The sequence below is a fragment of the Dunckerocampus dactyliophorus genome, chromosome 16 (genome assembly GCF_027744805.1).
Source record: "Dunckerocampus dactyliophorus isolate RoL2022-P2 chromosome 16, RoL_Ddac_1.1, whole genome shotgun sequence".
Taxonomy (NCBI): domain Eukaryota; kingdom Metazoa; phylum Chordata; class Actinopteri; order Syngnathiformes; family Syngnathidae; genus Dunckerocampus; species Dunckerocampus dactyliophorus.
In genome coordinates, this window is record NC_072834.1 from 538,047 (window position 1) to 550,109 (window position 12,063).

At 41.9% G+C, this 12,063-nt stretch overlaps 1 protein-coding gene across 1 annotated transcript; it reads left to right on the plus strand.

The window, feature by feature from the left end:
- Positions 1 to 177: 177 nt before the first annotated feature.
- Positions 178 to 11,924, plus strand: stip1 (stress-induced phosphoprotein 1). The gene is made up of 14 exons (XM_054754069.1): positions 178 to 224; positions 2,704 to 2,913; positions 3,004 to 3,145; positions 4,330 to 4,471; positions 5,437 to 5,608; positions 5,694 to 5,820; positions 5,949 to 6,051; positions 8,006 to 8,126; positions 8,705 to 8,801; positions 8,880 to 9,004; positions 9,108 to 9,144; positions 9,266 to 9,369; positions 11,483 to 11,655; positions 11,749 to 11,924. The coding sequence occupies exons 1-14, from the start codon at positions 216 to 218 to the stop codon at positions 11,819 to 11,821; spliced, it is 1,635 nt and encodes a 544-aa protein (XP_054610044.1). The 5' UTR covers positions 178 to 215; the 3' UTR covers positions 11,822 to 11,924.
- Positions 11,925 to 12,063: the final 139 nt, after the last annotated feature.

The following is a 12,063-nucleotide window of genomic DNA, read 5'->3' on the forward strand; positions in this document are numbered from 1 at the left end:
ACACTTGAGTGCTTGATCTTGGCATACAGTTTTGTCAAGCTGCATAACGCGTTTAGGCGTTTCTAGCGCCTTCTGGAAGAGTCCAGAATCCCAGCGATTATATTTATTGCCGCTGACTGCGGGTTTTCGCTATTCACAACTGGCAACCTGCGCGCTGCTGAGAGGGGCGGAGCTAAATCCACAGTAGTTTCTGGAAGGAACCTCATGCTTGCACCATGGAGAAAGTGAGTGCCCTACAAATCATGCCTCCTTCTGTTTCCAAAACTTTAGATGTGCGCGTTTCGAGTAGCTTATATTCTGATTCGCCTCGGTTTCAAGTGTTTTAAAATAACCATCCATAGGCTAGCGTAAATATGGCATTACATGGGCACACTGGAATCAGTCAGCTAAGTTAGCTTGATTGTCCATTGCATGTAAGGTTAGCATCAATCCGCTAGTAACACGTTGTAGCTGCTTGGCTAATTAGGCTTTGATGTGTTGGTTAAGAGTACGTATTATGTTGAAGAGATACGATTCCTTCGGTATGTGCTCATATTGTCGGTTTATTGTGTGCTGTTATAATTGATCACGATTGATAATTGTCCACTGCAAGATTAGATAGCTGTCCAACGTGCATCATATGACTTAACATCGTCGTTATTAATATCTAATGATACAGTTTACCTGGCAATCTGGTCCTTGCATTGATCACATCTGAGTAAATCTGCCACTGCTAGCATGATCAAACTCTTCCAAACTAAGTTAGCCTAGCCCGGCTAACGTGAGTGCTATAAGCTTTAATACGAGGGTTGGCCGCGATGAATGACATAGTTATTGCTTCAGTTAAAACTTCTATGGGTAATGTCTGACATACACAATTGTGGTAAAGTCATTGTACTTCACACACTGCAGGAGTATTTCGGTTACTTGAGTTAGCCTGCGACCTGCGGGGAAGATCTTTCTGGATGCACACGGTGCTGCTGTCATGGCTACACTGGGTTTTATTTCATTTTATTGTACTTGACATTTCGATATTGATCAACACCACATTGTTTGGCACATTTCGTTTTTAAATCGCATCTCTACTGTAAGAACCCGAACGTTGCGAACAGCCGTTGAACATTGCAAGGCCTGCAGAGGGCGCTACATCACCACTACATCACTGCAGTGCTTTCCATACTTTACAGACGTCTACCCCTTCAGACGTGTACCCCCTACCCTTGCTCACTTAAATAACATAAACCACACAATGAAACATATCTAATATTATTAAAAATATTATGACACATTAAAAAATGTCTGATTTTTCAACTGCACACATAGTCTACTAATTTAATTTATTTGTCTTCTGTTTGGTGAATTTATATTATTAATTATATATTAAGTGGTGACAAGCTGTGGTGAATTGTGATCTTTATTCTGTGCACAGAACTGGCATTATTAAAGCTCACCTCGGTGCATTTACGCACAACATTAACATTTGTCAACAAGGACGAGGTGAAAGGAAGAATAGAAAATCCACAGCTGTCTGTGCAGCGTCGGAGAAAGTCATACACGAGTGTCGATGTGCCTCACGCCTGGTGTGTTGAAGGACCGCTCAGCAAAGTGGCCGCAACGCCCGAAGAAGAGACATTATTCCAGAAAGCATAAATTCACTTACGCATGCTAAATTGGGGGGGGGGGGGTATTCTGTGAAGTGAGCTGTGTTGAGTGGAAAGCGAAGGTAGCTCTCTTTTAAAGCAGCTGTGTCGCCATGGTAACTTAGGCTAAACTCGTCACCTGGTGCCGACCAGGCAATGTCCAGGCATTCAGCTTAGAATGGGCTATGAAAGTGCCACTCTTTCACTGTTTAACTAATTCACAGATGGCAACACCATTTATTGAGAACCTACAAGGTTCAATATTTAATATTACTAATTAGGCCAACGTTAGCAGATGTAAATGTCACAGGAGTCTGTGCGTGAGTACTCTGCCCGTTAGTCTTCTTATATTACAACCTTTGCTGGAGGAAGAAACACTCTGACTATACTCTTGCCCATCTTGTATAAAATAAACTGGCTGGGATCGCCTCACTTTTCAGTGGAAGTCGAATAATATGACGTCAAACACCCCCTTTCATGTGAACGCGCCTGAAAGTGCACAAGCCCAAAACCAGACTTCACAAAGTATGGTCATAACCACCGTCGACGTACCGCTCAATTCTCTTTGGGGAGTTTAGGTTTTGTTGAGTTGCATCTTGAGCACAAAGCCTGGCTTGGTTGAGCCACTTGCAGAACACCCCCATAGTCAGTGCATCCGGTCAACAACAAACAAAAGACAAACGATTGTGATTATTCCAATATTTTGGCAACAATTTTCATCAAACAGAATCATGGCAAAACCGGGGAGTTCAAAAGCCGAGGTTCCCGTGTATTTGCTGATCTGCACCCACCGCTTCAACTAAGGACGAATGCCATATTGTGATCACTGTTGTAGCAAATGTAATTGAGTAAATACACGCGTGTATGTTGCACGTTGTCCCGTGCATGCGTGCAGTAAAGGCAAGTGATGTCAACAGCTATTGCACATGTCTGACATGAACGGCTGTCTGTTGCTTTGTTGGCGTGTCGCTGGCAGCTGTGCTCATGTATTCTACAGGCCAGGACGGTCTACTGTGTTTTGAAGCAAGTGTAGATGTACAGGTGTGTTTATCTTTGTGTTAATTTGTCTCCTGGTGCTTCGCAGGTGTCTGCATTAAAAGACCAGGGCAACAAAGCACTGAGTGCGGGAAATATTGACGAGGCGGTTCGCTGCTACACGGAGGCCCTGACCCTAGATCCCAAAAACCACGTCCTGTTCAGTAACCGCTCGGCCGCCTATGCCAAGAAAGGCAATTATGAAAAGGCTCTGGAGGACGCTTGCGAGACCATCAAGATAAAGCCAGACTGGGGCAAGGTGAGGTGACTTGTTTTGGCCTTTCGACAATAAATGCTCTTGGGTAATCTAAATTGACGGCCGACCCCCCCACCCATATTTATCAACAAGGGGTATTCCCGTAAAGCCGCAGCGCAGGAGTTCCTCGGTCGGCTTGAGGATGCAAAAGTGACGTACCAAGAGGGACTCCGGAAAGAGCCGACCAATCAGCAGCTAAAGGAGGGGCTACAGAACATCGAGGCCCGGCTTGCAGGTAGGGATTTTTTTAAAATACCTGTACAGAAAAGGGTACTATTATTAAAAATGGCTGTTGGAAGAAGTAGTACGTACACTTTTATTCAGTTTGCATCCTAAAACGCCTGACTTTGCAGTTTTTTCAAAAAGTGATATTTTGAGGCTTATTTGTTTCAGTAACGTCACACGGGGGTGTGACTTCATGACTTTGTTATCAATGTTTTAAGTATTCGCTGTGACAGGATTTCATCAAATCTCACAAAATGTGCTCTATTTGCATATGAAACTCAAGTGCGGAGCACATTTTTAACCTTGACAGCCATTTAGCAGCCCCCCCAGGATCTCACAGACCTTTTTTCAGATGCCTGATTTGGCTGGAATTTTTTCCAAAAATGTATTTGTTTTTTAGGTTTTTGATGCGATGAAATGGCGGGAGAAAGTGAAAGTTGCAATAAATGATATTTCCTCAGTGTAATTATAATACAGGCATCTCTTATTATGGTTCAGTAGCCAGAAATATGCATATTTAAGTAAATTGTACATATTATTTGCCTAAATGAAGCATTTTCAATCATGCCTAAATGAAGTAAAATACAAATTTAAGCCGTTAATGTTTGAATTGAGTAATGGGAGTGTAAAGGTTACTATGGAGTGTAATTTCATGTCTAGGAGGCTCTAATGGTGTTAAAAACCGTATTGAGAAGATCATAAACAGGTTTACTAAGTCAAACTAAGACTTTGCGGAAATTCACTTATCACAGTCGTGTCTGTAACAAATTAACCACAATAAACGAGGGCTTACAGTATGGAAATGTCTTGAAAAATAAGTAATTAATAAGGAAGTACACAGCGTGTAGCAACACGACAGCAGCGACAGCAACACGCTGAGAACATTGTGGAACCGTCGAGCACGATCTTCTGCTGTGGGTTTTGGCCAAAATGTTGCGAGGCAATTCACGAGAGTTGGTTGAATTGGTGTGATCACGTCGCAAACTCCTGCAGGGTTCCAAAGTGGCAAACCTGCAAAACCTGATCAGGGAACGTGAGGTGAGCTGTGGCAAATGGAAGCAAAGTGAACAGTGGTGCTTGGAGGAAGTGTGGCTGTGAGCAGTGGACAGCTTCCCAGCTTGGCACCGTGTTCAGCCAGTCCAGCCCAAGAGGACTACGCTAATGAGCTTCAATTTTGTTTTTTTCCTTTTTCAGAGAAATCCAAGATGAATCCTTTCGCCATGCCCAATTTGTATCAGAAGCTGGAGACCGATCCTCGAACCCGGGAGCTCTTGGCAGATCCGAGCTACAGAGAACTCCTGGAGCAGCTCAGGAACAACCCCTCGGCGCTTGGCACGTATGTGTCTGTGAACCTGGGCCATCGTAAACACAGCAAATGTAGAAAAATAGTGTGACCCATAAGGGTCTAAGTCACAGGTGTCAAACTCAAGGCCCGGGGGCCAGATTTTGCCTGACAAAACCTGAAAAAGTTGGACTGTATTAGTTGCACCTGGAGTTTTTTTGTTGTTGTGGTGGTGGTGGTTTGGGTGGAATCACTCTCATTCCACCCAATGTATCAGAATTAGAGATGGGCGGGTCAAGCTTCATTAAGCTTTGAGGCTTTACTTCAATTGTGCTGGAACAGATACTGGGCTTTGGAGCTTCAGTTATTGAACACACAAGTTAGCGCCAAAATAACTCGTCAGAGCAATGACAGCCACAAATGAGTTTGGAACCATCAATACGTGCTGTGACGTATGATGCCTCCAGCGTAATATTTGTAGAATGGTACGAGCTCTTTTGAAGCAGTGTGATTCAGGAAGGCTCACACAAGCTTTGAGGTTTTGGGGTCATTTTACCATCTTTAATCAGAATCAATATCATACCACAAATATTACTACTACCATGACTGTAGTAGTATGGTGAAAGTAGTGTTAGTTCCTATGTGAAATAAATGTGCCCAGGAAAGAGGTTGTGGTCATGTTTGAAATGATGTAAGTATTCCATGCTATGAATGTACCTGTTACCACATGGTCATAAAATGTTGCTTTTTTTAAGAGGGCTTTGTAGTAGCTTTATAGTGAGCAATCACAATATAAAGTTGTTTAGTGTAATATAACTTTCATGCTATTTAGTGACATTTCATGTCGTGTTTTCATTCCAGTCAATGTCACTGTCAACATGTTGCCTGCTATATACCTTTTGTTCAATAGATGGCGTAGTATAGCAAAATAAGCCTCAAGAGTGAATTTGATGGAAGGCTTGAACTTGCCTGCACTAAGCTGGTGATCTAACAGATGAGGGCTGTGTTTGTATCTGCAGGAAGCTGCAGGATGCGAGAGTGATGACCACACTCTCTGTGCTGCTGGGACTTAACCTGTCAGGGATGGATGAAGAAGATGAGCCCACTCCTCCTCCTCCTCCCCCATGCAAGCCCAAAGAAACAAAGCCTCCCCCTCCCTCAGACGAAGACCTTCCCGAGAACAAGAAAAACGTAAGTCCAAAAGTCATTCCGTTCACATTTTTGAGAGTTTTTGGCCACTGATGAGTGTGTAATTTTGATTGTTAATTTCCTGCAGGCCTTGAAAGAAAAAGAACTCGGGAATGCGGCATATAAGAACAAGGACTTTGAGAAAGCACTGAAGCATTACGAAGCAGCAATCAAACATGATCCCACCAACATGACTTACATCTCCAATCAAGCCGGTAAATAGCAGATTGCAACTTTTATTGTTGGTCACGTCAGACAAAGGATTCTGACATTTGTGGATCTGTCAGACAGATGTGGTTTTGGCTACTCACATTCACTGTCCTCATTTCCACGATCCCCTCAGCTGTTCACTTCGAGAAGGGAGACTTTGAGAATTGCAGGGAGCTGTGTGAGAAGGCCATTGAGGTCGGCAGAGAGAACCGTGAAGACTACAGGCAAATTGCAAAGTGAGTTCTTGTTCTTGACTCTGATGTAATCCACAGACTCCCGAATCTTCTTTTTTTAATCTTTTGAAACTTCTTGTGTTATTTTGATGTGGCAAATATCCCCAACAGCTTTTGCTGCATTAGTTTTGCTTCAAAAGTGTGTTCTAATTGACTTTCTGTTCAATCCCTCGCCGCTTTGTGGTTTCACTCTTATCGTGATTATTCTAAATGTATTCATTAAAAAAAAATTGTGTCGCAGTTCCTTGCTGTTTCATGGTTGACTGCGGTCAAAAGTGATGCATATTTTACATGTTTTTGGCGTAAATTAAGCATTGCAAGCATAAAAATGGCTCCATGGACTAAATTGCAAATATAAGACATACTGTACTACATTCAAGACAAAGTCCAAGGTACGCGTGTCTAACGTAGCATCACCGTCTAACAAGTTGCAGTATTTTCACAGGTTCGTGCTTGTGTGTGTGTAATTATAATGTACAAGTGCGTAAATATTACTATATACCATAAAGTTCGGTGTATAAGTCGCACCTACTAAATTTAGAGGAAAAAACAGATTTGAACATATATAAGCCGCACCGGTCTATAATCCACACGTTCACGTCATCAAGTGGCACATCACACTCACAGTAAGCCTGTCAACCCATAGGAAACTACAGGAGGTCATTATACAGTATATAACAATATAACAGTCACACCAAATTGTTCAAACAGCAACTTAACACTCAAAAGGTGTACCGCAGAAATATACAAACATGTACCACTGCAAGTTCAAAATGAAAAAACAACACAATTTTAAGGTTTTCCTGTAATGCATTTTGTCTGAGCAAACATTTCATTGGAGGACAAGCAGCATAGAAAATGGATGGATGGATGGCGCTGCAATGCTGCCACCAGAGGGAGCCATAGAGGGAGGCTGTCATTGCAATGAATGACTGAGTTCCAATGAATGTATTGCATTGTAGGAGGGCTTTAAAGGAGTTGTTTTTTTTCCCTTTTAAATTCATATTGGTGCATGTTTGTAAATTTCTTAGGTGGTGGACCTTTTGAGTGTTAAGTTGCTGTGTGATTAGTTTGGTGTTCTTTGTTAGATGACACCGTGTTGTTGTACTGTTATGTACTGACCTCCAGCAGTGCACGGTGGGTTACCAGGCTTGTTGTGAGTGCACTGCTAGCTCGGGATTGGCTCCTGCCAAGCTACCGTTTGACTCGCAAGCGTCACAGTATTTAAACAATTAGTAGTTCTGAAGTAAAGATGAAGTCGCGAGCTTACAGTTTAGCCACAGATTAGCTGCACCGCTGTATAAGCCGCACGTTCAAAGTGAAAGAAAAAACCTTATACACAGGAAGTTAAGGTGAGCGTGTGAGGATATAGGGATATGTGGGTCAGTGTAAAAGCTGTGTCAAATTAGTCTGAAAAGAAGCCCAAAACAACAGGGAACTTGCAAGTAACTTTACAATAAGCAAGCCCAAAGTTGCTAATAATAAGCAGACCTGGCAGACACACGCGCGTGCGCATGTGCGCATGTCCACGAGAGTGAGAGAGTCTATATTATGTGTTATTTTCTCTTATTATGTCTACTATATTGGGTAATAGGAGTGTAAAGGTGACTATAGGGGTGTTATTTCATGTCTAGAGGGCTCTAATAATGTTAAAGTGTATTTAGTAGGTGGTAAACAAGTTTTCTATGCTCTAACTATGAAAATATTCTATTTATAAATAAGGAATTATCATTTGTGTAAATGTACCTGTTGCACTGGGGTCTGGAACCAGTTAACCCTGATAAACGAGGGACCCTTGTAATGGGATAATAGTGGGATGTTTGTTGAAATGCATTGTGAAAGTTGAAGTGTCAAAGCTTCTTTGACCAAATCTTAAATACTCTAACATAGAGGAAGGATCCTTCCATGAAACAAGGTGCTTATGAATGTCTTTTTTTCCTTTCCCCCCCATTTAAAGGGCACTCGCCAGGATTGGCAACTCGTACTTCAAACAGGAAAAGTACAAAGAAGCCGTTCAATATTTCAACAAGAGTTTAACAGAGCATCGCACTCCTGATGTCTTGAAAAAGTGTCAACAGGTGCAGTGCATCACACACACACACCAAAATTTTAAGATGAGTTGAGAAATTGCCTATTAGTCCAAATGTGTATATTTAAGCATATTTTATGTATTCTTGGCTTAAGTGTAGCATTTTTAAGAATAAAAATTGCTAAATTATGGTAAATTAAAGGGCTGGGTAGACGTGCTATCCAGCACAGGAAGTTATTGTTCAGTATCCTCAGCACTGATTGGCTCAGCTTCACGCAGCCCCCACCCACATGTTGTGTCTCTCACATGTGCTTCCTACATTGTTGTTCCCCAACAGAAAGTATCTCGGCTCTTGTCAGTGATGGCTGAGAACTTTTCTAGTGGCTTGTAAACGTGCTGCCTTTTCTACACTGTTGTTTATGTCATATTTTCTATTACAATACGGTACAGTATTATGTTTACTATATTTGGTGATATAATGTTCAACAAAATCCCATTTATTAACACTGATTCATCTATCACGGAAAGTCATTTATCATGGTCGGGTCTGGAGCCAATTAACAGCGATAAACGAGGAATTACTCAACACTCAACTCTACTCATGGATATTTTGACCGGCTTCTGCAGGCGGAGAAGATTCTGAAAGAGCTGGAGAAACAAGCCTACATAAATCCTGACTTAGCCCTGGAGGAGAAGAACAAGGGCAACGAGGCCTTCCAGAAAGGTTTGTGCGACAGTTTTAATGCCCTTGTTGCTGTACATTGTCATTGCATGTAGACAAGTCACATGTTGCTCCCTGTAGGAGACTACCCCTTAGCCATGAAACACTACAGTGAGGCTATCAAAAGAAACCCGAGTGACGCAAAGCTCTTCAGTAACAGAGCTGCTTGCTACACAAAGCTGTTGGAGTTTCAACTGGCTCTGAAGGTGCAGTTCAGCATTGCCAAAACACCTTGTGTGTGAGTGAGAGAGCTCATTTCTCACATTTTAAATAACTTTTCTTCTTCTGTGTGTGTGTGTGTGTGGTCAGGATTGTGAGGAGTGCATCAAACTTGAACCCACATTCAGTGAGTTGGACTTTCCTTTTCATTTGAATGACTGAAACGTGATTTGTCATACTCCGATTTAAGTGTCATTCTTGCCAAGATAGTCACATTTAAGAGCTCATTTGAGAAAATATGTCCACAGTTAAAGGGTACACTCGTAAAGGAGCTGCTTTGGAGGCCATGAAAGATTATTCCAAAGCAATGGATGTGTACCAGAAGGCTATGGAGCTTGATTCTTCCTCAAAGGTATCTTAACGGGCACTCACACTGGGCCAGTTACCCCATAAAGTCGCATTGGTGTAAAAGAGGCAATTAACTCTCAATTTCCTCCCATTCGCCCTCCCCCTCCTTTGTACCCCCAATGTCAGCTTTTGTCCCTGTTATGGGGTCACCACAGCAAGTCAATTGCATGGATGGTTTTGGCTTGTTTTTTTACACTGGGTGTAATTATTCATTTTAATAACGATTCCATCCATTGTTGACGATACAATTCAAGGATGATATTGGTTCATTTAGAACGACACGATCCAAGACAATTCAGTAACTTTGAATTGATTCAGTAACTTTTTTGCCAAAAATTCAAGCAGTGTGACTGTGAAATAAATAGCTGGACACGGGACAGTACAGGTGACGTTTTTTGTAAGGGAATCCGGTGTAAATGAATTATGGATATAAACAAACAAGTAACAACAATTAATGGCAAATGCATTCACATTTTATTTGAATAAAATGCCACCAACACTTCAGGTTGAATTAACTGAATGAATGAACAGGTTGAATTAAATCAAGTTTGTGATAAATTCTGTCTGATAAAACATGACTTGAACTTTCATTTGATCCCTCATTCACTTCTCTGCCCCAAGTTCACTAGGTCCCCAACTTACGAACATCCGACTAGCAAACACTCGCGGATACGAACACAAGCCGACTGGTCTATATTTTATTTTATTTTGCCTTGTAGTCGCTCAATCAGTATTTATACTGCTACTGTACATGCTTGACCAGTAGAGGACACTGTGACACTGCTAATGGGACCAACAGAGGCAGCCTTAGAGCTAATGAAACCAACAGAGGAAGAGTTAGAAGCTGGGGAGATACAGTGTAAAGCTAAATGATCCAACCCGGACAGAGCGTGTGATTAAAGTTTATGAAGAGTTAATAGGCCTGCTTAATTCTACACCACCCACAGAACACTACCTCTTTTAGAAGAGTCTAACGACGACGATTTGTCCATTTTTTCAATATCTCCTCCTCCTCCACCACCACAACAACGTATGCTCGACCACTCCTCTTCAAAGGTAAATAACATTTATCATTACCTATTATTATATCACTTTTATTATTGTGTTTTTCATTAATTATCCTGGTTTAATATTACTACTGCATCCAAACTCATATTTACATACATACATATATACTGTATATGTATACACGTACATGTAGTACCTATATCATTGGTAATATTACCTTTTCCCTACTTAAGAACAATTCGACATAAGAACGGTCGTCTGGAACCAATTGTGTTCGTTAGTTGGGGACTTAGTGTATTAAAGAAGTTAGAGCACATGTCATAGCGGGAAATAGTGCCTTTAACACTGAATCAAGACAAAAGCTGTGGTGGACCCACGGACCTTGGCAAGCAGTTTGAAAGGCTTGAAGTTGGACTTAACTTTCGAAGCACTCGTATGACTTGATGTGGTCCAACTCTCACAGTGACATCACAGTGAATCGAGTGTAGCGTCCGAGATGTAGGGCGTCTAGAGTCACTCTTTACAGGACTGTCTTTTTTTGAAAAGGACGTGTTGGCTCCGTCAACTTCACATGACGTCATCCCATGTGCCCCACTCAACAGCCATGACTACTCAGCTTGCGCTAAATCAAACTGTAACACGAGTAACGTTTAACGTCTTTAGCATTAAAAGCCTGCCATGCTTAAATCCAATGTTTTATTTCCTAGTATCGATTCAATCAGTTGATTACCTTTTAAATCATGTTAGATTGACATGTCATCCGGAATGGCCACTTCCTGAACACAGGTGGGTGTAGTTGGATCATAGGAATATAAAGCGATACATTGATGTAGTAGATGAATCGTTACACCCCTAGTCTGAACCCATGCCCTCTGCAGCGTGTCCCATTATATCACCAGGGATCCCTTCTTTCACTATTCTGCACCCCACACTTTTAAGACCTCCTTTCTTATGAGATGATTGTTGTGTTGTTGTTTGTATATTTGCACTTCACCGACCAGCCCGAATTGTCAACAAATCAAAAATTCGACCAGAATCGGTGCCACAAAGGGAAAAAATGGAGATTGGTGCAGTATTGCTGATTTTTGTCGTCTGCTCACTCCACTCAGGAAGCCACAGAGGGCTTACAGCGCTGTATGGTCAGTCAGGCCGTGAGGAACGACAGTCCCGAGGAAGTCAAGAAAAGAGCCATGGCTGACCCCGAGGTACAGCAGATAATGTCCGACCCAGCCATGCGCATGATCCTCGAGCAAATGCAGAAGGACCCTCAGGCGCTCAGCGAGTATGTTTCACAACCTTTAGTGTCATTTCCTGTCTTCTGCGTTTGGAGAGGACTAATTAAAAGCCCTGTTTTTCTTTTGTTTTGTTCCCTCAGCCACTTAAAGAACCCGGTTATTGCTAAGAAGATTCAGAAACTCCTGGATGTTGGACTGATAGCCATTCATTGATGCGACACGAGCCAAGGCGCAAAGAGGAACAAAATGCAAATCTCTAAATATTACATTGTCTTTTTGTTGCCTTTGAAAATTATACTCTTCATGTTATCGCCGAGACCTTGTGTATTTTCTTTCTGTCATCTTAAAAGAATTGAATTTCATCTGTCATCTTACAAGATGTTTCACTATAAACTTGTCATTTTCTCATGTCCACAGGCAGTGATGTTCCACACACACAGTTGTCAGCCTCCATC